Source organism: Gloeophyllum trabeum (genome assembly GCF_000344685.1).
Source record: "Gloeophyllum trabeum ATCC 11539 unplaced genomic scaffold GLOTRscaffold_00012, whole genome shotgun sequence".
Lineage (NCBI taxonomy): Eukaryota > Fungi > Basidiomycota > Agaricomycetes > Gloeophyllales > Gloeophyllaceae > Gloeophyllum > Gloeophyllum trabeum.
This window is the reverse complement of record NW_006920421.1, coordinates 548,707-572,766: the sequence shown is the minus strand read 5'-3', so window position 1 is coordinate 572,766 and position 24,060 is coordinate 548,707. Positions and strand designations below refer to the sequence as shown.

At 51.0% G+C, this 24,060-nt stretch overlaps 9 protein-coding genes across 9 annotated transcripts; 2 read left to right on the top strand and 7 right to left on the bottom strand.

The window, feature by feature from the left end:
• Positions 1 to 2,159: 2,159 nt before the first annotated feature.
• GLOTRDRAFT_95456 (uncharacterized protein) lies at positions 2,160 to 2,724 on the bottom strand (the record flags this gene model as incomplete). The annotated part of the gene is made up of 3 exons (XM_007870678.1): positions 2,160 to 2,303; positions 2,359 to 2,532; positions 2,593 to 2,724. 3 exons carry the CDS (start codon positions 2,722 to 2,724, stop codon positions 2,160 to 2,162), a joined length of 450 nt encoding a protein of 149 aa, XP_007868869.1.
• Positions 2,725 to 5,738: 3,014 nt separating this feature from the next.
• On the bottom strand, positions 5,739 to 7,542 carry GLOTRDRAFT_131800 (uncharacterized protein; the record flags this gene model as incomplete). The annotated part of the gene is made up of 18 exons (XM_007870677.1): positions 5,739 to 5,799; positions 5,855 to 5,879; positions 5,932 to 5,989; positions 6,050 to 6,077; positions 6,126 to 6,179; positions 6,229 to 6,338; positions 6,390 to 6,441; positions 6,503 to 6,518; positions 6,645 to 6,669; positions 6,725 to 6,753; positions 6,806 to 6,831; positions 6,899 to 6,924; positions 6,973 to 6,990; positions 7,043 to 7,052; positions 7,122 to 7,222; positions 7,273 to 7,290; positions 7,347 to 7,425; positions 7,484 to 7,542. The coding sequence occupies 18 exons, from the start codon at positions 7,540 to 7,542 to the stop codon at positions 5,739 to 5,741; spliced, it is 795 nt and encodes a 264-aa protein (XP_007868868.1).
• A 4,434-nt stretch (positions 7,543 to 11,976) lies between these two features.
• Positions 11,977 to 13,599, bottom strand: GLOTRDRAFT_79675 (GroES-like protein). The gene is made up of 5 exons (XM_007870676.1): positions 13,193 to 13,599; positions 13,053 to 13,131; positions 12,802 to 12,997; positions 12,346 to 12,740; positions 11,977 to 12,285 (listed from the first exon to the last, which is right to left on the bottom strand). The coding sequence occupies exons 1-5, from the start codon at positions 13,444 to 13,446 to the stop codon at positions 12,166 to 12,168; spliced, it is 1,044 nt and encodes a 347-aa protein (XP_007868867.1). The 5' UTR covers positions 13,447 to 13,599; the 3' UTR covers positions 11,977 to 12,165.
• A 921-nt stretch (positions 13,600 to 14,520) lies between these two features.
• On the bottom strand, positions 14,521 to 15,979 carry GLOTRDRAFT_117382 (GroES-like protein). The gene is made up of 5 exons (XM_007870675.1): positions 15,691 to 15,979; positions 15,551 to 15,629; positions 15,291 to 15,486; positions 14,838 to 15,229; positions 14,521 to 14,765 (listed from the first exon to the last, which is right to left on the bottom strand). The coding sequence occupies exons 1-5, from the start codon at positions 15,942 to 15,944 to the stop codon at positions 14,646 to 14,648; spliced, it is 1,041 nt and encodes a 346-aa protein (XP_007868866.1). The 5' UTR covers positions 15,945 to 15,979; the 3' UTR covers positions 14,521 to 14,645.
• A 961-nt stretch (positions 15,980 to 16,940) lies between these two features.
• Positions 16,941 to 18,690, top strand: GLOTRDRAFT_131797 (uncharacterized protein; the record flags this gene model as incomplete). Its single annotated transcript, XM_007870674.1, has 16 exons — positions 16,941 to 16,999; positions 17,053 to 17,131; positions 17,185 to 17,202; positions 17,255 to 17,352; positions 17,445 to 17,454; positions 17,516 to 17,533; positions 17,594 to 17,619; positions 17,678 to 17,703; positions 17,765 to 17,899; positions 17,958 to 17,973; positions 18,024 to 18,063; positions 18,122 to 18,228; positions 18,294 to 18,353; positions 18,406 to 18,433; positions 18,483 to 18,565; positions 18,624 to 18,690. 16 exons carry the CDS (start codon positions 16,941 to 16,943, stop codon positions 18,688 to 18,690), a joined length of 870 nt encoding a protein of 289 aa, XP_007868865.1.
• Positions 18,691 to 19,489: 799 nt separating this feature from the next.
• On the bottom strand, positions 19,490 to 19,784 carry GLOTRDRAFT_11836 (uncharacterized protein; the record flags this gene model as incomplete). Its single annotated transcript, XM_007870457.1, has 2 exons — positions 19,490 to 19,578; positions 19,643 to 19,784. Coding segments are annotated over 2 exons (231 nt in total), but the record flags the coding sequence as incomplete, so codon positions are not given.
• Positions 19,785 to 21,398: 1,614 nt separating this feature from the next.
• Positions 21,399 to 22,404, top strand: GLOTRDRAFT_46919 (uncharacterized protein; the record flags this gene model as incomplete). Its single annotated transcript, XM_007870520.1, has 3 exons — positions 21,399 to 22,079; positions 22,132 to 22,228; positions 22,280 to 22,404. 3 exons carry the CDS (start codon positions 21,399 to 21,401, stop codon positions 22,402 to 22,404), a joined length of 903 nt encoding a protein of 300 aa, XP_007868711.1.
• Positions 22,405 to 22,480: 76 nt separating this feature from the next.
• GLOTRDRAFT_100997 (uncharacterized protein) lies at positions 22,481 to 22,980 on the bottom strand. The gene is made up of 2 exons (XM_007870673.1): positions 22,810 to 22,980; positions 22,481 to 22,752 (listed from the first exon to the last, which is right to left on the bottom strand). The coding sequence occupies exon 2, from the start codon at positions 22,725 to 22,727 to the stop codon at positions 22,572 to 22,574; it is 156 nt and encodes a 51-aa protein (XP_007868864.1). The 5' UTR covers positions 22,728 to 22,752; positions 22,810 to 22,980; the 3' UTR covers positions 22,481 to 22,571.
• Positions 22,981 to 23,153: 173 nt separating this feature from the next.
• GLOTRDRAFT_131794 (uncharacterized protein) lies at positions 23,154 to 23,807 on the bottom strand (the record flags this gene model as incomplete). Its single annotated transcript, XM_007870672.1, has 1 exon — positions 23,154 to 23,807. The coding sequence occupies one exon, from the start codon at positions 23,805 to 23,807 to the stop codon at positions 23,154 to 23,156; it is 654 nt and encodes a 217-aa protein (XP_007868863.1).
• Positions 23,808 to 24,060: the final 253 nt, after the last annotated feature.

Here is a 24,060-nt window from a genome sequence, read left to right as displayed (position 1 = left end):
CATGGACTAGCTGTAGATTTTCTCATGGTTCCAGTTGCTGATTTATAGGAGATATATCTCAGAGAACGATGGACGGGTTGAGTACTAGTATGGCCCCGGAGGGGCCGGACAAATTCGATTTTTGTAGTATTTACACTCGGATTTTACGGTAAAACATGCCATCTGTCCCTCACTAGCTGCTTTGTTCCTACTTCAGGGCTCTGAGGGTGATTTGTGGAGCATAGGCCCGAGAGTAATGCAGATTTCGGTCCCAAGGGCCTCGAAGCCACAACTGCCCATGTGCGCCACATGGCTCTCTGAGCCAATCCCATTTTTTCTTTTTCTTTTTCTTTTTATTTTCTTTTATTGCAACTCTATCATTATCGAGCCCATCGAACTGCAAACGGCTGTACAGCCGTTTTCCGAACGTAAGGCGCGGCGTGACTTTTCGCACGCCAAATGGCCTTCGGGCAAGAAAAATCTGTAGCAGTCGCATTCGGGCTCGGATGGTGCTTTGAATCTGTATATAGGTGTTTGAGGACAAACATGGCATTGAAAGAACGACGAAATTCGGTGCAGGGGTGCTGTCTACAGGAGGGGTAGCAAGCATGTACCAATCCAGGAGTATTCAGGCTGTCAATTAGGGAACAGATACCCTACCACCCTGGTACTTGGCACACATAATCTACAGCATGGTACAAACATGTCTAAAATTTGCTGGACCCATGCGTCTTGCTACTCCTCCTAAGGAGTGAATTTCTTGTACATGCTCTCTAAAATCAAATATAGTGTCTAAATTTATGATATATATTCTGAATCTGTGTATATATGTCCCTCTTTTAGCTCCAATACTCAGAAAAGTGTTCTGTTACTGCATTACGAAATGGCAGCCCTTGAGCTCTGGCCGAGCATTGACCGAGGCGCGCTGACGCGGTCGTGAGAACTCATTTGTCGCGTGACGTCACGCGCGTCGCACCTGCGTCGGGTACAGGTCGGGGATCATTCAGTACACGACAGAAAATAAACAGCTGTCCGGTTGGGTGTATAAGTACAGTGCCACACTGAGTATACTGAAGAGAGTCAGTTGGCATACTTATCATAAATTTAGACACTGTATTTGATTTTAGAGAGCATGCACAAGAAAATCACTCCTTAGGAGGAGTAGCAAGCTTCCCCTTCAGTCCCGGCTAGACGCATGGGTCCAGCAAATTTTAGACATGTTTGTACTAGTTTATGAGTACCAAGTACCAGGGTGGTAGGATATCTGTTCCCTAATTGACAGCCTGAATACTCCTGGATTGGTACATGCTTGCTACCCCTCCTGTAGACAGCACCCCTGCACCGAATTTCGTCGTTCTTTCAATGCCATGTTTGTCCTCAAACACCTATATACAGATTCAAAGAACCATCCGAGCCCGAATGCGGCTGCTACAGATTTTTCTTGCCCGAAGGCCATTTGGCGTGCGAAAAGTCACGCCGCGCCTTACGTTCGGAAAACGGTAACCACTGCAGAATGTGGCCACCACTCGACGCACCAGTTTAGCACGCGCGTCGCGCAAATGTTAGTGGTTCGTCGAGGCCATATTGTCTACAGTACGGAAGATAGTCGATGCAGCCAACGATATGACCAAGTCGGCGGATGACGTTCTCGCCAAGTTGACGGAGGTTTCTGGTGTCAAAGTGCCATAATGAGCCTAGTAACCGTAGGTGAAAGCAGATAGTCATTGATATCACACTCCGAATGCTAACTGCTATCCAATAGCAGTCAGCATTCGAAGTCGCCCTCTCATCGACTTGCCTTCTACGCCCCTATCTGGCACGAGCTCCCTTAGGATGGTGAGCGAGGGAAGCGAGAGAAGCTGGGCATGCCGTATGAAGCCTCTATATGTTTCCATGATTATGCACCTGTAAATTAGTTTCAACTGCCCTAGACATTTTCCCGTCACATGCGCATAGACAAAATATATGTTCAACAATACCGGTCATGAAGCACACGAAGCACTTAATCCAAGCCTGATCGTCGTTCCTCAGATATCGATGAGATTAAAATGCGTGGTTACGTGCACATCTGATACTAAGGTAGTCCGTAGAGAGCGAATGACTGCAACAACTGCAAAAATAAAGTCCTGAGTTTCCAATCGCTATCCGGGAGTTAAGTTCATCATGACCATGAATTTCCACTAGTTCGTAGCATCCGTGATGATGACACCGGCCTCAACGCCACCGACGGAGTAGTAGGGGCTGCCGTCAGTGCCGTTAGACGCGAAGGTCACGTCCATGACAATGTCGTAGTTCGCGTCCTTGAAGTAGTACGCGTGAGGGATCTGGGAAGGACGTAAGACTCGGTTCTTCAGCATAGAGACACCTGGGCAGAATCACCTGAACTGTGAACGAGTCCGACGTAGCGCCCGCAGCAGGCTCACGACGAGCGAGCAGAATGGGGGGCTCGTTGCCGTTATTGTTCGTGGGGACCTCGATGTAGTAGTCGGTGTATTTGGGGATGTGGCCGTAGTACTCGACTGCACATCTGAAGTCCGCATCAATCTGGACGGTCTATTGTCGAGAAAGTGCCGTGAGTAGGTTTCACCAGAGTGAATAGGAAATTCTATGTACATCACCCGAGGCAAAGGTGCTAGGGGAGACGGTGACGCCACCGAATTTCTGCGCCTCGAAGCATTGCAGCGCAGGAGCAGCGCTCGCGATGGCGAGGAGAGACGAAACAAGGGTAGCGGCGAAGAACTTCATGATGTACTGGTAGCTGAGCGGAAGGAGAGAACTGGATTAAGGGCTGGAGAGAGAGACTGAATGGTAGGATGCTGTTCAGCTCCAGCCGTTCGTGATTTTATATGGTAGAGCTGGGGCGGTGCCCAACGTCGGGACGGGCTGCAGTCACCGTGCCCTCAATGACCAGTGCCAGAATAGTTTGCCGAACCTCAAGGACTTAAGATTAGTCAAACGGACCACACACACCTGTATTGAGTCCGTTGTTCGTTTTGATCGCAGATCAGAGAATACGCCAGCTAGGATCATGAAGACGGCTTGGACATGGCCCTGGTGCTGGAAGGGTAGATACCCCGTGGTAGCCCTGATCTACCATGCTCGAACCTCCCACCTGAATATTGTACCTCGTCGTTGACTGTTCCCGCCCCTCCTTCATCTGGCAATCAGAACATATTACGTCGTCCTATGACCTGGCAATGAACAACATATACTTTTGTCCGTAAAATCCAATTCATTCGGGCTTCGGAGAGTTACCGACGGCCCAGGGATCGACGGCTCGACGTGCGAAGGCGACCATAAGTATGTCGACCACCGGGACTCTTGTGGCGGTCACGGGCAGTGCAGTGATTGGCGAGGAAGCTTTCCTGGTTACGGTATTTGGAAGGTCTCCTTCCATACATGGATGCGCTGTAGCTAGGTCGAAACGCCACCAATGTGGACCGTCGTCAGCAATCACTTCATTAATCAAAGACTATAGCTTACATATATACTAGCACGCAGCACGGCATGCAAACCGGCGGTGAGGTGCCCATGTAATCTGTACGAACCTTTAGGGACCGGACGAGTCACGAGGCAGCCTGAAGACATTGAAGGCCAAAAATTTCGCTGATGGCCTTACACGACCATCCTACTGTTGGTGCTCAATTTTGAACCGACACTCATCGTTCACGTCGTCTTTCAATCCGTCGTGCTAAAAGAGGCAGGCAAGAAGCTGCAAGTGCCATCGCAATTATGGTTTTCTTTACCCAAACGCCATCCGCGTGCCAACTAAGCCCAACTCCTCTTTCTCATTGTTTTTAGCACAACGAGTTTAACAACCAGATGAGCGACGGAAGGTGGTCTAATATTTGGCCCCCCTACTAAAATACGTACCTGGAACACGACAAGAGGTCCCCCGAGCCCTTCCTCGTTGCGGGCGTCCCTAGACCTCAAGCAATGAGGCCGAAGGGACACCATTCGCATTATAGAACACCTGCTTCCCAAGCTTCTCAGTCAGAAACCTAAAACGCAGTCGCTTACCCGGCATGCGTGCACTGCTTCGTCCACTGGCATCGTACGGCCTTGACTGGGTGTAGGGTGAAAGCAGCCAAAGAAATTGTATGAACGGCATCAGAGCCCCGGGAACCCCGTTGTACCCGCGAGGCATCCCTAATGTATGACCGACATTCGGTAAATGCAAAGAATAAAGAGGAGAAGACAGTACACCTGATTCGGCGCAACGTCATCCCTCAGCCCTCAACCAATACATGGGTAGTTAAACTGAAAATATGTTATAGATGCCGATTTAAGGAGGACCTGCACAACGTACCACATGTCAATGGGAGACTCTGGATGGTAACGCGTACTGAGTTAATGCCGATTATTCAGACTGACGAATCGCAGAAAGGTCAGAAAGTGTGAGGTCTCGATCGGATGAGAGTCAGAGGGCTTACGCGGCTAGCAGTGAGTTGACGTAGACTGAGAAGAAATCTGGTGAAAGGGGTAATTGCTGTATAATCCACCATGCTCCTCGTATTTTTCGTGCCGATGAAATATACCGAGATGAATATCATGCTACCGGAAAAGGCGACGAACTGTAATTAGGCACGACGAGTCTGTATGAGTATCCATACTTTCGACCGACTAGCTCCATGTCGCAAGCTACACGCACTGTGACCAGATATAGCAGCATAATCGCACTGTAAACATCGACGGAATGAATGCAATCCTGATGATACAGAAATAACGGGATCTACCAACCTTGTGAACAGCCGAGTGGCAACGGTATAGTTGATCACAATCGTTAGCAACCACCTATTATAGTTAACATCACATCAGATACCGCCCTGTTGTATAATGCGTCATTCCGCGAACCTGTAGGATCCTGAGACTCGTCTCCTTGATGTGTAGAGGAAGCGACAGAGTCACTGCAACGCCGACGTCCGTAATGGCATAGCAAGCCGCTGCCGCACATGTCAACCACTATCCATGATCATCAGAGACGACACGCTGTTCGTATCCTTAGGGTTACCTCAGCGACAGCGAAGTCTTTCCTGCCGACAAAACGAGATGGGTGAACGAAACTACGAGACATTTGCCCAGCCACTAAGCATGCAATATGTACTCCAATAGATAGAGCTAACTCACTTTGCTATGCGAAATGCTGGATATGCAGTATCAAAGGTGTCGGAAGTTTCGTCGCTATTATGTTTAGACTTACCCATAGCGAAGCCTGGCATGATAGGAACAGGGGCACATTGCGGTGAATGTGGTCAGTTCATTATGCACCGACTCACAAGGTGCGAGTACAGCAGGAAGAATCTGTTCCCAACAAGGTAATATTAGATTCGATGACTCGATAATCAATGGCTCTCACCAGAAGCAGCGCGTACGACCGCTTTCCGACTGGATTGAGGGATAAACAAGTATTCAATGAAGACCCGCTACCAAGATGATTGAGTCTTACGGTTCCATATACGAAGAATATAGAAGCTATACAGTAGGTCTGTTTAGGTCCACAGCCGTAATACCGACCCCGGATTCCCTGACCTTTCTACTATCGAAATAGCAATGATCTGATCCGAAAGTACTCAGCAAGTCATCCCCTGCAGCGGAGCGCAGGGCGCACTGAAGGTATCGCATCGCCCTACCGTGGGTCAGCATCGCCGAAAAGGAGCATCACTTGCATATGATAGACAAACCAGAAGTACGTCGCACGCGAGCAACACAATGAGACTGGATGAATCAATACAAGAAACAAAATGTAATAATTATACAAGTCAGAACTCAACATGCGATGCGTATTCATGCCGAGAACGAAGGCGTTCCCGATTATTCAAGCTGACAAAGACTGTTTCAGTACCAACGGTAAAGAGGGAAGGGCAGTTGTACTCACGCTGCTAGGAGTGAATTTACATATACTACATAGGGACCCGCATCAGCTACTGAACCCCTGTGAAGGGATAAACGAACCTTTCGTCCCCACAAAATACACGGCCAGGAAGATCATATCTCCCGCAAGTGCAACGAACTAGAGTTCGCAGATTCCCGTCAGATTGCCCGTCTCGTGGTGCAGCAGTCCGAGACGTACCGTAACGAGATAGGTTAACATGATAATACTACATCTCGTCAGCGCAGAGTGGAAGGGAAAGCTGAACCATCCTAACCTAGTCAGGAGACCAGTCGCAATGGCGTAATTGATCAAATTGTTGATCATGGACCTATGGGCAATCAGTCAGTGATTGCAGACGACGAAACAGCGCAACTGACTTGGAGGTAGCGGAGACGAGATGCCGGGAAGTGTATAGGTAGTAACACAACATGGATGCTATCCCGATGTCGGTCACAGCGTAGGATGCCGCCGCGATGCAAGTGAACCACTATGAATCAATTGAGTAAGGATATGGAAACCAGGTGCAAAAGATGCGCACCTCTGCGATCGTGAAGTGTTCGCCACCGACGAAAAATGACGGGTTTGCAAAGCTGAGAGTTGTGAGGACCCCGGTAAGGAAAAGATTTCGTAAACTTTCGGAGGGGAACTTACTTTACAAAGAGGAATGCTGATGTGACGGTGTAAGGTTAGACTGCGGTCGGGACGCGAATAACCCAAAGAAACGTGCCCAGAGCAAATACTACGGACATGTTCAGCGCGCGATGCCTTATAGAAGTAACAGGGAGAAGCTCACTTGGTGCGATAAACGCCGGAAGGATCTGCGGTTAAGGCTTGAGCATCCCACAGTACATCGAATGTGAAGCAAACTCGTACCAGGATCATGGCCGACTTCCGATTGCCAACTGGGACTCCGTTAGTACCAAGGAAACATTACAACCATATGAGTGCACGTACAGTGCCATATCCTCATAATATAAAAGCTTGAGACAGTTGCATATCAGCGATGAGTCATGGTGCATCTTACCGGGAATCACTGATCTTACATACCCCTCGACAATGGATATGGCGATGATCTACAGACTTAGTCATCTGAACATCGGTACTCCACATTAATCACTCACTGAAGGGATTGCCTCTCCCTGAAAGCGACCTCTGTTAGTACTTGTGAGATGCAAGTCTGACTAGGATTACCAAAACACTCCTGTAGCGCAAAGATACGGCGTTTCAGAGGGGAAGAGATGTGAGGAGGTCTCATAATCTTAATACGCACCATGCCCAGTATTCACATCCAGGCACCGTCAGACTAGCACATTTACGAGACGCGTAGAACCATGCAGCATGCGAAAGCAGACCTTGCTGGAGAGTGTCCATCTAAGGGGAATAGGTGTATGCTCGGGCCATGAGGCATCAGCGCCACTTACCAGCCATACGGTCGCTACCTGTTCATTGTCGACTGAGTGACAAGCACTCCATACAGACGGAGACTACTACTAACCATAAGCTTGATTCGCCACGAATCACCAGGAAACGTAAGGTAGTACTGGACAACTTGGGCGCAGCTAACCCCGTATAACCTAGCAACCCACCGTAAGCGCTCCACTGAACTTTCATGACGATTCACCAACCACTTACATCGCAGAGATCGTAGCGCCATCGAGTAGCGCACCAGCCGTAGCATCAATGGGCGCCATGAACAGGTTCGTCTAGGGCTGACAAACGACGCATAAAGAGCAAACAGAACCTAGCACAGGCCAAAGACGACGTCGGCATTCAATTTGTTCGGACAGCCGGGTCTTTCCAGTATTCGCACTCCATCGCGATGCTTCTCCTTGACACGATGAAGGCGCTCATATATAGTACAGCACTGTACAAAACGAGTCCCGTGCGACAGGTGTTTCGCTCCTCCGGTTCCCAGGATAAGTCCAAGAGCGGATCGCTTTCCTTTCGGAGGCACCCACACTGACACAAATGACAGTGCAATCGCCTGCGTGCCAAGCGGATCAGGCGACTCGGAGTGGATGCGTGCTGCAGTCGGTGTTATAAGTCTAATGCAATGTGGCTGACTATAAGCAAGGCGCTTTGTTCGTCTAGATCTGTGTGACCAGCCAGAACAGATATGTCGGGGAGCATTGCGTGCAATACAACCAAACATATCGGTTTAGGCTTTGTGCGTCTCACGCGAACCATGAAAGCGCGTGGGGATGGGAGAGAAGAAAAAATGCTGCACGCACGGAGCAGCAGCTGTGCTTGCTCAATTGGAAGGGAGGGTCAATACTAGGATGCTAGACATCTGGAATGATGGACATGCAAGGCACGAGTATAGCATCGTCACGGTCAACTGTCAATGACAAGTTCAGCTGAGCGACAGCAGAATACTATCAAATCCAGAATGTGGCTACGTCCGGCAAACCCCGATGCCCACCGTTTAGTAAATGTTATTATTGTTTAGTGAGAGGTCCACCCGAGTGACACCGTTACCAAGCCTTCTTAGGCTTGTGACTGGGGTCGCAGTCGCGAGCCTAACACGGCTCGCAAACCTTAATTCCGCACCCCACCTGAATCCCCCGCCGGGGCCCTGTCCTTCAGGCAGAGTCGGTAGTGGGAGTCGGCAACGCCTGCCAAATTCGAACTCCGCCGCGCGCGTCACGCTTCAGCCACATGAGCGAAATGCTGGTTACAGCTTGTGGTGCACTTTTCAGGACGAGGAGACATTCTAAAATAGCGAAAAAATCTCTGGATATTCTTTGATGTTATATAGAATCCATCCTTCCAGTTCGATTTTTGATACACTGCCTTGTAAGTGCTATAAGACCAGGTTCAGAGGGCTGAGGTGATAGGTTAACCAGGAGAGGGACACAAATCGAGAATTTTAACTGGAAGGATGGAATCATACACATCTAAAAGAATATATCCCGATTTTTACTCTAATTAAAGTGTGATACTGAGCGAGAAAAGTGCACCACACGCAACACACACCAGATAGCCATAGTCGGCATTTGCCGACACGCGTCCATTGACGCGTTTTCGACGCGTTTTGATAGAACACGTCCCTTCTGAAAGCACCGGCAAATGGAGATCAAGGCAGGGATAGCTAAGGACGAGGCTGGTGCCCATCAAGTCAAAAGTAACCAAGAAGGCGGACAAGATTAATGCTCTAATCAAAACAGTTAAGAGGTATTCTGAAGGCTATCCCTTTAATTTTATGGCAGCTTCTACAGATAATACAGACCCAGGGTATGAGGACTCAGGGGAAGAAGAATACTAATTCATGATTACCATATTGCGCTTTTTAGCGGTATAATAATTCTCTTTATTGCATATATGACATCAATACTACTGTAGATATTATACCAGCTGTATTAAGTATCAAAGTTTCTCTTTATCGTGCAGGAATAGATCATTCAGTCCGAGGTTGGCAGAGGAGAACGGCCTATGGCGCGAAATGATGCGCGTGTGACAATCACGGTCACGCGGACATTTGGCTGGCAGGCGTTGCCGACTCTCATCGGTAGGGCAGACGTCACCAAGCCTTCTATGCTAATAATAGTCCGCGCCTGCTCCTAACCCTAAGTTGGCGCCTGCCGTTACGCACGGCGCCGACGCTTGTCCCGACACCCGTGCTCATTGTCGCGCACGACGGCGACAACTATAGCACTCTGAGGCAACGTCTAAATTCAGAAAAAATCGTGATAAATTCTAGAATATATACTAGACATATATACATGCTCTGCGACAATATATTAACGATTTCCCTTCCATTTTCGTCACCGGCAGCAGCACTGAGATGAGCTTCGTGCTGCTCGTATGAACAATTAACGGGAGAAAAATGATGTTTACCTCTGGTAAGCAATACACAGTGTTGAGTGAGCAGTGAAATCCATTCCCACTGGTAGAGACAATGAGAGGGCCCTGTGGTCAATGCATACCAGTAGACTAGCAGAAAAGTGAACCTATGTATTGTAGATGACGCGGAAAGCGAGCATTGGAGAAAGCATGGGGCTTGAAGATCCCTTGATAGACATGGTAGGGCGCTGAGGTGCTGTTGCAGAGCAGAGACATTGACAATTCCTGACAAATGAATAGAAATATCAGCTGAGGCACTTGGAATGTACAACATAAACGAATCAAAATGCAGATAGAATACTTAAACATGCCTACCAAGAGTGCCGGCAATTGTGCACTGATCCTGCTGGTCCTGGGGCATGATGCTGTCTCCAACAGTCCACAGTCAGCCGAAACACCGATGCACACCGTAGGCATTGCAGACAGAAGATGACTCCATAGACGTGGAATCGTGAGCTTAGCGGAGGAATCGGGGCAGGGGGAGGGGGGGTATGACTACAAACCGGCAGAGCGAACATAGGGAATCCTCCTATAGAGTAACGAGAACGTGAGGGCTGCACTCTTCATCTAGGTTAATCATACTGTATGCGATGGGAGATACCGCCAGTGAACTCACCCAGCTCCCTTGCTCTCTGCTGATCCCACAATCCTACACTCCGAGCATCAAGCTTTGCTGATCACGTCCCTAATGCATCCGTACGGCGCCCAGAGCCTGTTGCGCAGCTTGACAACTCAGTTCTATTGCTTGAAAGAATGCATAGATACAGAAGAATGAAGGTATTACACCACCGTAGAGGGGAGACGATCCGAGAGTATCTGAAGAGGAGAGTAGCGCTCAGCCACCGGAAACGCGCTGCAGTCAAGAGTCCGATTCGGACGTCCGAATCAGCGTGCTACACTGGTCCAACGCTGCTACCTGCTCATCTGTCGTTGGTATCTGGCTCTCGCTCCTGTTTGTCTTGGCGCCCGCGTATCTAGCGCAATAACGCTCTTCTGCGCACCATAGTTTGGGTCTGAGTATGCCTCTGAACCTCGGGTAGACGTCTATGTTGCAGTAGCTAGCATTGGGGCCTAAGGTGTGCACATTCCCTTCACCTCCGTTCTATTTTCCTACTTTTGATTCGAGGCTTCATTCGCACTCTCGTTCTGCCCCCCCCCCCTGCCTTATGCGTTCAGTCCCGCTTTACCCGGCTGCGCCTGCAACTCTCGAGGATAGTGCACGGTCAAGAAGAGCCGATTCGCAGCCGGTTGAGGAGTACATCGGATTCCAGAGGTTTCTAACACTTGTGAGTATGACCATTATGGACCCATTTGAGCTTTGTTCTTTTGCCTTCTATCCCGCTTCCTTCCTGCATCTCTACCTTCTCATTTCATCAATGGGTGCAGTATACCTTATGCTGCCTCCGGCTGACACAATTCAGACGGAGTATATACATGTTTTATTCTATCATTTGCACGAACCCCCCTCTTTTTTGGACCGCTTGTTCCCCCTATCTCGTTCTCGACCTGCTGCATGATTTCTTTCCCTATTCTTACTTTCCTATGCAGTCAATGGCGTATTACAACGTTTTTCACAGGCTCTGTGGTCCTAGAAGCACCTCGAAATTTTCGAAGGTGTCATTCACCGTTCCGACAGGTGTCTTCTCTCCAAGCAGAACGGGTATCCACCTGTGTAGGTGGTATTACGTTCACTCCGGGCTAATGATGTTACTAGTATTGTGTTTTTACTTTTCAGTAAGTATTCTCTACATTATTCATGACACTATGATGCATACGAGAGGTAGCGCGAAGCTCGTCTCAGTGCTGCTGCCGGTGACGAAAATGGAAGGGTAACTAATCGTTAATATATTGTCGCAGAGCATGTATATAGTTCTAGTATATATTCTAGAATTTATCACGATTTTTTCTGAATTTAGACGTTGCCTCAGAGTGCTATAGTTGTCGCCGTCGTGCGCGACAATGAGCACGGGTGTCGGGACAAGCGTCGGCGCCGTGCGTAACGGCAGGCGCCAACTTAGGGTTAGGAGCAGGCGCGGACTATTATTAGCATAGAAGGCTTGGTGACGTCTGCCCTACCGACTCTGCCTGAAGGACAGGGCCCCGGCGGGGGATTCAGGTGGGGTGCGGAATTAAGGTTTGCGAGCCGTGTTAGGCTCGCGACTGCGACCCCAGTCACAAGCCTAAGAAGGCTTGGTAACGGTGTCACTCGGGTGGAGAGGTCAAAGCAGGTTTTGGGCAGTGGCTACTTAGCCCAACGTATCAGACAGGTTGGGCGGCAGTCACCGAAGAAATACCTTATATTTCACTGGTATATACCGAGATAACCCGGCTGAGCTGGCTACAGCCGTCAATTTGCACCATCAGGCTTCAGCCGTGCATAGGTGGTGATGATGCAAGCTGAATCAATGGTACCCGTAGATATTTCAACCCGATAATATTACAATAATTCATTCCTTCTGTTTTCCCTGTCTTTACGCCGTCTCCTGCGGGTGGGCGATCAGCTTCACTCCACTGACCTGGTCATTCTCCATCCGCTTGAGACCATCGGGAATCCCAGCCAAACCATTTGGCAGCACCTCAACACGGTTGGGCTACAGCGAAGCCGGTCAGTTGCTTGGCACTCAAGTGACGCGAGTTGAGATGATGCGTACCTTGAGATCGCCGCTCTCCAGCAGACTAGTCAGCTTGCTGTACAAGCTCACGCCAGTCTTGCGCGCCGCAGGTACATGTACGTTCCCAAACACGTGTACCTGCTTCTTGCTGAGGCTCTTATCCTCCTTGATCTGAGAATTTAATACGAGGACGATCGTCCCCGAGGGCGCAAGCAGGTCGTACCCTGCTTGCTGCGTGTCAGCGAAGCTGACGGCATCGTAGACGACCTCGAGCTGCGAAGTGAGGAGGGGCGCGACGGAGGATTCGAGCGCGGTGAGGGGGGCGTTCCGGTCGACGACGTGGTTCGCGCCGAGGGAGTTGAGGAACTGGGTGTGTTTCGGGGAAGCGGTGACGATGATGGGGGAGAAGCCAGAGAGCTTGGCGAGTTGGATAGCTACCGATATTCAATGAGGATCGCTGGAAGACCAAAGGATGACTTAAGAGGCAATACGTACCGTACTGTCCGACGGAAGTAGCGCCTCCGAAGATAAGAATGGGCTTTCCGGCGTACTTGCCACGTCCACCTTCCTCCCAAGGAGGGGTCAACCCAGCGCCAACTGACCCTTCGGCCGGTCCGTATAAACCGATCGCAGCGGTGGCTAACGCAAGGGGCACTGAAGCACCTTGGTCGAAGGAGATGCTAGCCGGGAGCTATACGGGGTGAAGAACGATAAAATAAAAACATATCGCTCGGAGATGTACTTACCTTGGCGGTGATCTCAGCGGGAACAATAGTGTACTGCTGGAACGTCGCTTTATCGTTGCTAAAGAATCCCTGGTGGAGGCTATGTAGCACACAATGTTCGGCGACGCTGCGTGGATCCAGAAATGACAGGAACCACGCACACTCTGTCACCCTGAGCAAAACCCGTCACACCCTCGCCGACTGCCTCCACCGTGCCAGCCGCATCCGTACCGAGGATGGCGGGGTAGTTTTGGATGAAGAAACCGTACTTTTGGATCTTCCAGTCGACGGGATTTAATGCAGTCGCTTCGATCTTGATAAGGAGCTCCCCTGCGCCGGGCTTTTGGACCTCCTTAGTGCCGACCTCCCAAGCGCCTTGCTTCTCCTTGAGGAACAATGCTTTCTGTTGAGCCATTAGTTGTGTATTTCCGCTTGTGCAGGGTGGTTATGGGGAATGCGAAGGTGCGAGCGGTGGGTAAGATCCTCTCGGCCTGTATTTATAAGCTGCACCATTATTCTACTTGCGAGCTAGTGACGCAATCCGAGCAGTAATCTAAGTCGTAGATTGGAACTGTTAAACGTACGAGATTATCATTCGCTGTCGTGGCCAGGCCTGCCGCCTGCCGCCTGCTGGACAGCCGGCAAGATTGCTTCCCCCATCCCCATTCACGCGAATCTGCTCGAAGCTTGAACAGTCAGCAAATGCCCCTAGACATAACCGCCTTTCGCAAAAACATAGAACGCGAGGATTCTCCGAGTCTAGCTCGCATTATTGCTGGAACATGCTCGAGCTCGCTATTGCCATTGGTATGCACACACGAAGTTAAAAAAGAAGAAAATTGAGATTGGCTGCCAGAGTCTAGAAACACGTGGACACGCCCATATAAATATCCAGCTGCTGTGGCTAATACTTTCGGTGCCACAGAGTGTCGTAGATAGAGCATGCACGACAGGCCTCTCAGAACCGTCGCTCGCTATGCTTGCCTTGTTGGCCAGAATATTTCAGGGTGCCAGTGCTTGACTCGTCGGACTGTTCGTGGACTGTCAGAAACTGTAAGTGTCGCTGTCGGCCTTGTAATAGTATATATCATCCAACACAAGTCAAATCCAGATATCCCGCCACGCCTGACAGTTGCTCCTAGGGGATGCTTGTTCGACTTATCCTGTATAATCGGTAGTACTTACCTTTTCAAGGCATCGAGCAATATAAGCCCGAGTGACATATTATAGGCCACCTACTAAGTTCGACTAACCGCCGAGGAGACATAGTTTCTTTGGAATGCTGCACAGTGGCTACTCATTCCAGGTTTCTCCGTGTAGTATTTGGGGCTTTCCACTGCTGAAACTGTCGGGCGTTGGTTGATTTAGATATACATATCGCGGTAACGCCCAGAGCCACTTCGGATGGGTCCCGGGCGTACGCGCAGCGCCAATACCTCACCTACCTATAATCCACGGCGACTATTGAAGTCGCCGTCGTTGATGCACCCGAAGAGCTGATATAGGAAGTACACTGCGTTGACGTACAATGAAGTGAGACAGTCCTCGGACAGTGGAAGTACTCTTCGCTCTTGGTAACTTACAGGTGATTTCATTACTTCATTTCTCCCGACTTTACGCCGTCTCCTGAGGGCGGGCGATCAGCTTCACTCCACTGACCTGGTCATTCTCCATCCGCTTGAGACCATCGGGGATCCCAGCCAAACCATTCGGTAGCACCTCAACGCGGTTCGGCTACATTCCGGCAAGAGATATCAGTCAATTCCGATCAACCGTCAGGCAGAAGAGGTAGATGAAGTCGCGTACCTTGAGCTCGCCGCTCTCCAGCAGACTCGTCAGCTTGCTGTATAAACTCACGCCAGTCTTGCGCGCCGCGGGCACGTGAACATTCCCCATTACATGCACTTGTTTTTTGCCTAGGCTCTTATCCTTGATCTGCGAGTCCAGCACAAGCACGATCGTCCCGGAGGGCGCAAGCAGGTCGTACCCTGCTTGCTGCGTGTCAGCAAAGCTGACGGCATCGTAGACAACTTCGAGCTGCGAAGTGAGGAGGGGCGCGACGGAGGATTCGAGCGCGGTGAGCGGGGCGTTGCGGTCTAGGACGTGGTTAGCGCCGAGGGAGTTGAGGAACTGGGTGTGTTTCGGGGAAGCGGTGACGATGATGGGGGAGAAGCCAGAGAGCTTGGCGAGTTGGATAGCTACCGATATTCAATGAGGATCGCTGGAAGACCAAAGGATGACTTAAGAGGCAATACGTACCGTACTGTCCGACGGAAGTGGCACCTCCGAATATCAGGATGGGCTTTCCGGCGTACTTGCCGCGCCCGCTTTCCTCCCAAGGGGGGGTCAACCCAGCACCAACGGACCCTTCAGCCGGTCCGTACAAACCAATCGCAGCGGTGGCTAACCCGAGCGGGACCGAGGCACCCTGGTCAAAGGAGATACTCGCAGGGAGCTATATGAGGTGCAACGCGATTGAATAAAAGAGCACCTTACGCAGAGACGTCTAGGGCGCTTACCTTGGCGGTGATCTCAGCGGGGACAATAGTGTACTGCTGGAACGTCGCTTTATCGTTGCTAAAGAATCCCTGGTGGAGGCTACGTGACGCACGATGTTCGGCGACGCTGCGTGGATCCAGAAATGACAGGAACCACTCACACTCTGTCTCCGTTGGCGAAGCTCGTCACGCCCTCGCCGACTGCCTCCACCGTGCCAGCCGCATCCGTACCCAGGATGGCGGGGTAGTTTTGGACGACCATTCCGTACTTCTGGATCTTCCAGTCGACGGGGTTGAGTGCGGTCGCTGCGATCTTGATCAGGAGCTCCCCTGGTCCGGGCTTTTGGACCTCCTTGGTGCCGACCTCCCAAGCGCCTTGCTTCTCCTTGAGGTACAACGCTTTCTGTTGAGCCATTAATTGTGTACTTCCGCTTGTACGGGGTGGTTATGGGGAATGCGAAGGTGCAAGCAGCTGGGTAAGACTCTGTCAGATCAGTGCCTGTATTTATAGATCACACTAGCTACTTGCCAGTACAGTCACTACAGTGACGCGATTCTGAACAAAACTGGCCGGAATCTGCGGATTCCCGAATACGAAGGCCAGACACGCTGGATCAGTCAGCAAGATTGCTTACCTCTGTGTACATCCACGCGATTACCCCTCGAAGCTTGAATAGGTACTTATACTTATCATGGAAATGCCAGTGGACGTAACCCCTTTCGGCAGACGCGGACACTGTCTGGAGCTTGCAATTGCTCGAGTTCCTCTGTCGCCTATCCCCGGGTGATTGGGACATATTGTTGCAGGGTCAAATACGGTTTTTTTGCTCCTGCAAGTACTTGAGGAAAGAGATATTCCGGCAGTCATCCAGTGCTTGTATCGCAACCTGTTGATATAGTGTACACACATACGACGGACTCCTAAATCGATTGCAATTCGCCTCCGTATAATATGCGCAGCTGCCGCGGTTATATTGCGCGCCACGTGCGCCACAGCGCCACAGGGCTTGTGGCCGTTTGTTTCGGCACCTGAAGCTCTCGAGTTCGGCGTCGACATGCTTAATTCTTCCCTGAGCACCGGGGCCCTGAGAAATAAATACGGCAGGGACAATGGCAGGTACTCTTTATTCGACTGAGATACGCCTCGGGAGCCGTCTGCGAGGGATTTGATACCCCCTAGCCTTGCCCGTGCCGACTTCCGACTCAATTAATCTGATCGTATGTGTCCCGTACACGACGGCAAACTGTTATCCGGCACCCATCTGTCAAACATCGCGACCCTCTAGTACGACTGCTGCTTTATGTGAACGTTAACTGTCAAGTTATGTAACGACACAGCGGCACGTTCTATATATCAACAAGCCGTCCTGTCTTTCTGCATGCTGCCCCGTCCCTCTCCTTCCTCTGTGTTATGTCGCCCTTGGACCTCACGTTTGGCGCTCTGTTCAACGGTGCATTATTCTCGCATATGTGAGAGAGCTTTAGTCCTGCCTCTCGCGGTCCCTTACTTTCAAGTTCCTTAGGATGTACGGCTTGACCTGTGCCCAAGCGATTTATTACTTCAGAAATTACTCTGAGGACAGTACATGGGTCAAGGCCACAGTGAGCCTCGCATTATCTCACCCAGTCAAATTTTTTGACTCACGTTCACCCAGGCCGGAATCGTCTGGATAGTGAGTTCTTGCCGATCAGCTGCAACTTATCCCAACTGTTGATCGGAAGTAGATGGATACCCTGCAGCAGCTCTTCCTCGTCCTCGCCCTATGGTTTTATTTGATCGGCGGCAGGGAAGATACCGGCAGCGCCTTCGGGAACACGAACTGGTCAGTCGTCACGGCGTTCTAATCATAGCCGCCTTTGCCTCTTATCATATCAGATCAAAACGCTCATGATAGATTGCATTTATTGTACACAGGGCTCTCCTAGTGAGTGATGTCATGTTATAATGGTAACGCGTTGGCTCACCTCCGAGTCCTCTGACCGCAGGCGCAGGTTGTCCCTTCCGTAAGCACACAGGTTTATTTCCGTCTGAGACACACGCATGGAGTTCACTGCGAGCGGCAGGAGACGTGTGTCCTCGTGGTGGAATGGTATGGCACATTTGAAACCCGCGTGTGCCGTCATTCTCATAGTCGCCGTGCCCTGCAGCTTCTACATCCGACGGATATGGATACGTACGTCTGCGCAGCAGTTCGTCCAATGTTGATGTGTCATCACTCACCGATTGATGCTCAGTCAGCCGCAGGAGCAAGCGATCTCTGCTCCTGTTCTGCCCGGTAGCCCTGGAAATAGGCGAGTGGATGATGTCCTTAACACAGATGACGCTTGTTTTGACTCATGTCTTCTGCGCCCTCATAGTTATCGGTGTAGGTGAGGCAGCAACATGTTTCATCACAAGGTCATTGTTCTAACACACTGATATTCGCAGCATACGCCGCCAAATGGTACGCTCTCTTGTCGCGTTTCAATGTTCCTCAAACCGAGATTCTCCCAGCTTCGGACTACCTGCATTCAACGGCAGCGTGACATATGAGGTACAGTGTAAATATTGGTATCATATATGGCTTCTAGCCTCACGCTTCGTACCCGTAGTGGCTCATAGGCATATCCGGGACATGCCGCGTCATAGCCGATCTAGGGATTGCCGTGTCCATGATATACATCCTCTGCAAATCGTATCGAGGCGGTGTGACACCCAAGTACGCGTGCACTTCCAGCTACATCCTATTCGCGGAGTCTTACTCCGAGAATGCATTATACTCAGGTTCAATTCACTCATACGAATGCTCGCTGGCTATGCACTCGCGACAGGGGTGGTAACGAGGTGAGCTTGTACGTCCGTATGCTTTGGTGGCATCATGCTCACCGTCCTTTAGTATTGCAGCCATCGGATACCTTGCTGTGGTACGTCATTTATGGCAGTCGCGGAAGCCCCTCGGCTCATGACCTGCAGTACCTCGCCATGCCTTTGAACTTTGTGTATATCGGCGTGTACGTGGTGCACGAGAAGATCTACGTCAACTCGATTCTTGCTTCGTGAGTCGGCACTGTTCGCCAATTCAACGCAGCTGACATTTGTGGTCTCGTTCTGTAGGCTTAACAGCAGGGAAACACTACGCTCGCTGGCAGCGCAGGAGCTCGACATACCAGACATCGCATGATCAAAGCACGAATGGACGGCGGTTCACTGTGGAACTAACGCGAAGTCCGGTAATAACACCACATCCACACTACCTGCGATGAGCCTCTTGGCTGAACAGATTAGAGGTACGTTGACAGTGACTCAGAGGGAGGCTCCTCATGCCCAACCTAAACCGTGACAGTGGGCTATGGGCTCGCCAGGCTGAACAAAACTTCAGTTCTCCGATCGAGCCGAGCCCCTCCCTTGCTGAATGGCTATCGGGACCCTGAAGAGATTCCACATAGGGTGGGGCTGTGGAAAAATTGTCGACCTTTCTTCGAGCTTCGAGCGAGGCCTCAGTTGGTGCTGAGTATCCAGCCTGGGATGTCGAGTGAGATTAGACGAAGTGAGATTATACGATTGAAGGGTTGCACAGCCCTTCGGGCGGTGAGTACCATCGAATAATGCGACTGGCTTATACTGACGGAATCCGGACACAGGCTCAAGTCAATGGCAGTCTGTCCATCTCCACTACGCGTAGCCTAGTGGTAGCCGGTGAGAACACGGGGAAATATATTGTAATTCATAAAATCTGCAACGCGGCTTGACGGTGACCGCAGAGAGGGTGCAGTACGGAACCTGCAACGCAGCGTCACCCAAGATGAGAAACAAAGAAAACAGCAATTTATTTATTCAGGAGCCACAGGCGATAGATAAGTCTACACAGGATTATGGGTGTATAATAAAAAGTGGATAAGTTACTCCTACGTGGTCCACACCCAATATATGCATGTCTAGCTCGCTGCAACCACTCAGTACTTCCTACGCCTCTTCACATAGATACTCAGCTGGCCAGAGTCGATCTTGGCCCGGGCGGACTGCAAATCGACGTCGTCCGGAGGAAATTGCACGCGCCACTCAAGGTGACCTGCACCGCGACATGCGTTTAATACTGAAGGCCTGTCGTGGAGTGAGGCAGGTAAGTTACTCACAATCTTTCTCGAGATACCACAGATCAGCCACTATGTCCAGCCTATCGCCCTTCTTCGCGGCGATGGTTACCATGTCCGATTGAAATTTCGGGCCGAGGTCAACGGTAAGGATGTGTTGGCCTCGGGTTGACTGGATGTTAATGGGAGGCGACTGAGAGGGAAGGGGAGAGCGACGGGAGCGGGCCGTCGGGGACTCGGGTACCCCGGGCTCTGGTGAGGGGCATCGAGAGCATGGTGCGGAGGGGGGAGGCGTGAGGGGCATGACCACGGGTGTGGGCTCGCGCTGTTTGAGGTTCGCCTTGGCCATTTTGTTGTGCTAGAGAGGATGGATATACGATGGAGAATGGGGGGTGAGGCTGGGGTACGGCAGCTGTGCAGAAAATCGTTGAGAAACAGCTGTCTGCCTTTTATGCTCTTACTCCCATTTCGGACCGGCTCCGGGAATATTGGACAGAAGGGCAGAAAAGGGGCTCTACTGGACATACCATGGGTATCGGGATGCGGAAAGAATCCGCAGTGATCTCCCATTAATATGTGGCTGCTGGCTAAACAAGGTTGCATTAAGTTCAATAGTGAAAATGTCGTCTGTCGTCTGTCGTCTGTCGTCTGTTGGGGTATCTGGAGGTCGTGCAAATGGCGAGGTGATTGAATTGGGTAGCGCACCACCAATACATGTACCCCAGAATCTGAGGTGCAGTAATAGATGCGTACGTTAGTTGTTTAAACGCACTTCGACGTGTACGAAAGAAAGCGTCTACTAAGGAACATCATAGAATAGGTAGAAGCCAAGAAGAATCACCGCAAGTCGGACCGGGACGTCTCAAAGTTCGAAGAGTGATCCATAGTCGCAACGGTGGCAAATCCGATAGACAGGTCCAGAAAGCAAAGTTGTACAGTCAGCCGCGGCCGTTCCTTCCTCGTGCCAGACTTGTCAGGTTAATGCAACGGTAGCAACACACGATTGTCCGCGTCGCGAGGCACTTGTGCCGCTTCAGTGCGCCTTGCCCATATAAATGCAGACGATGAAGATCCATGCCCTTGTAACGCATACTCCAAATTGAGTCGACTCGGAGATGAAACCGATCCACGAACTGTAAACAGACACGATTGTCACCCCGTTCGAACTTGAAGAACAGGCTAGGAGACGAAACGAAGGCACGCACGGTTTCTGCGCGAATGCCACGCTGCATGTAGTTCTTACAATCAAACTGAACATTGCAGTCAGTACGGTCAGACGAAGTTCTACCAACTCATATTTACTGGGCGCTAGCAGAATTCAAATCCCGTTTCTCCATGGCGTTTAGTGAGCTCCACATTGAAAGAGGCCAACTTGAAGAAATCGATAGAACAGCCAGTCGAAGCCGGGAAGTTCCGCATCCACATTGTAGCTTCGCGTAACCACCCGGGCCCCTCGTTCAAGTCGTTGCACTTACGATTGAACTCGATCCTACAGCCTACTCCGAGTCATGACCGTGCTATCGCGATGTCACTCGGCAGACCCTCCCTTCGCCGGCGTACTACTTGTTCCTTTCGAGGGCCCACTGGCATCTCAAGCTAGGAATGTGAACAAACTTATTCGAACTATGGCTAGAATATTTTCGGGGGCTGGCCTGTGTTTGAATCTTGTCTGCCGAATGTCCGGAGTGAATCAATTGAAGCATTAGTACTGAATCGGCGGCTGGCATGATGAAGGTCGTTATCACTGCGGCTTGATTGACCAGCTTCAGCATGTTGTGGTAGACGGCTCCCGGCAAGCATGTTCGGTATTCTGACAGCCGTAGTCCATTTCCTTGCTTTCTCGTCCTTGGCATACTCTGGTTCTGTTCCTGAGGGAGGGTCCTGTTCAACCGACAACTATCACGTTGACTCCACAACCAAGAAATTTATAACAGACTGCGACGACAAGACATTCTGCTCAGGCTCGGTCAATGGTACATGCACTCTGAAGAAATGCCGCAGGGACGAATTCCCGTTCGGATATAATCTTGGGGACTCGCTCGCGCCTTTGTGCTCCCCGGGCAGTTTCTGTCCCGACGATGGGAGCGGATGCCAGCCTCTGCTGGATGCCGGCAAAAAATGCGATTTGAACCGGGACGAGCAATGCAAGCAACCACCGAACTGGGACAAACTTGCCAGCTATCTGAACTCCAACGGCTCTCTATGCCTGGAATCGGTTTGCAGGTACGTTCCGCTCCATCTTCCATCCAATACATTAATTTTTGATCGAGGCAGGTATGCGAACGCCACTCTCGGGCAGCGATGCATTCTCGACAATACAACCTACATCGATCCAGGACCCAACGGCAAGCAAATCAGCCGAACGATATTTCGCGACAACTGTAGAACCCCAGCCTTGTTCTGTGACCAGACATACCTGCAGTGCCTTCCTGCGAAACCGCTCGGGTTTCCGTGCTTCCGGGATCAGGAATGCTTGACAGTAAGTGCCTCCTGTTGTTCTCCACCAACCAGTCCTGACCACTGTGAGGCAGTTCAACTGCGATGAGGAGATTTGCGTTGAGCCTCCGGAGACGCCGCTCCGCGTGAACCCGTGGCAAACCGCTGTAACGACGGTCTGCATCTTGTTAGGTGCGAATCAATCATGCTTTCGGCCGGAGAATCGACAATAATACCCCTCAGCCATGAGCGCAACGTGTACCACGCTTGTCCTCGTGCATAAGCGGCAGAAGATGGTGCATTATCGGGAGCTGAGGGAATACTACCACGAACAACTCAGGTTAGTCTCCGTCTCCTTGCGGCGTTGACTAAGGTGGACTTATTTCATTCCTGACATAGCCTACGGCGCGATATCATCTCACTACATTCTGGATCGGAGAAAAGCTCGGTTTATTGATCCCAACTATTTTGAAGACTGCAGTGTTCGTTGTTTCTGTATGACCGGAGCCAGGTAAACATAGCATTTTCTGCGCCTTCATATCCAGACCCAGATAAGTCGTAAGAGGAATAGCATGGTGCTATCTATGGGTTGATTCGCGCTCTCCAGGACGGTAAGCACTGGTAGCTCGAGCGAGATTGTACCCCCTTCCTCGGGTGAGTAACGCGCCGGAAACTTCTTAGAATCGGGCATACCTTGATGTCTCGTAGGAGCTAGGGTGCGTCCAGAGAGTTCTTTCATGTATAATGTGAAGCACTGCGACGGGCGTATCCAGGTTGCCTCTGCAAGTAGGCCAGGAATGCGTCCATTCCCTGATGAGACCAGCTATGGCACCATCATGTTACGACCGTTCCTTCACCCAGAGTGATACATCATTTAAGCCCTGGACCTTTGCGTGTATACCCATACGAAGGGACGGCGAATATTGTCTAGTATGGATAAGGCGATGGCCCTGAGAAATGATACTCGAATCGTTGAAGCTGTCTGGGAAAGTCGCTGCTAGTACTCTTGTCAAACGATCTAGGGTTGCGAGTTCAAGAGGGTAACTGGTGAGCCTTGAGCTATCGTGGGCCAAGCACAAGTTACTGACTCCTACATTCATAATCCCTCCGCCCCCGCTTACTTGATGTCACGTAGGGACACAGTCCGAACGCCCGATTTATATACCTCCGCATTGTTCCATCTATGCTTCTTTCGACCCGGCAATATTTCGAGATTCAGCTTGAAGTCGAAGGAGTCGGGGAGTTTGTCGAGCTCGACATACATCTCGGTGTGTGTAGCAATCCCCCCTCTCCCGGCTTCGCTGATGTCTTCGACAAATACCCAGTATGCCTCTGATGACCCCACCCCGTCGCCGCGAGCCGTCTGTCCATTGCGGACCGTGTATCTGCGCTCCACCTCGTGGGTCACTTCGCGTTCGACGCCAGCCTGCAAGTTCACCGCGCCTAGTCCGCCCTGGAGCGCCGATTTGGATGTCGTGGAGGTCTGACGCCGGTTGCGCCAGTCCGTTCGCGTTGTGGGCCCTCTCGAGGCCTCTTCCGGCCATACTGCCACTACGGTTGTACCTCCGGGGAGGATGATGCGCAAGGTGGCGTGGCCGATGCGTTTCCCGGGAGCAGGGACGAGGGATAACTTCAGCCGGAGACGACGGTGAGGTAGATGGTGTTTGTCCAGTGATAGACGAATTCGCGTGCGGGATTTGCGGACGTCGTAAACGTCTCTCCATTCTGACTGGCGCTTGGGTCCACAGCCGATCCATGGAAGGCAGAACATATCGACTGGATGAGGGGGGTATGGTAGGCACAAGAAAGGATATCTAAGAAGCATGCTAGGCTGTTGCTGTATATGTAATCTTGGACGGCCTAACTTATCTGTTGGGCGCCAGGGACGAACTCATGCCTTCGACAGCGAGAAGGCGCTGGTGCCTTATCCATAGACGGCGGCGGCCTCAACTTCCATGCCGTGCCAGACAGGTGCAGAGCCTGATACATGTCAGGAAAGAAGTCGCGACTGTGAGCATTGCGAA

Excerpts from the sequence above, each read along its gene's own strand:
- GLOTRDRAFT_79675 (XM_007870676.1), bottom strand. The coding sequence starts at position 13,446 with ATGGCTCAACAGAAAGCATTGTTCCTCAAGGAGAAGCAAGGCGCTTGG. Across the intron at positions 12,998-13,052 it reads CCGCTGAGATCACCGCCAAG|CTCCCGGCTAGCATCTCCTT; the intron begins GTAAGTACATCT and ends CACCCCGTATAG. Across the intron at positions 12,286-12,345 it reads TGGAGAGCGGCGATCTCAAG|CCCAACCGTGTTGAGGTGCT; the intron begins GTACGCATCATC and ends GCTTCGCTGTAG.
- GLOTRDRAFT_117382 (XM_007870675.1), bottom strand. The coding sequence starts at position 15,944 with ATGGCTCAACAGAAAGCGTTGTACCTCAAGGAGAAGCAAGGCGCTTGG. Across the intron at positions 15,487-15,550 it reads CCGCTGAGATCACCGCCAAG|CTCCCTGCGAGTATCTCCTT; the intron begins GTAAGCGCCCTA and ends CACCTCATATAG. Across the intron at positions 15,230-15,290 it reads CACTTCCGTCGGACAGTACG|CTATCCAACTCGCCAAGCTC; the intron begins GTACGTATTGCC and ends GAATATCGGTAG.
- GLOTRDRAFT_100997 (XM_007870673.1), bottom strand. The coding sequence starts at position 22,727 with ATGCCCGATTCTAAGAAGTTTCCGGCGCGTTACTCACCCGAGGAAGGG.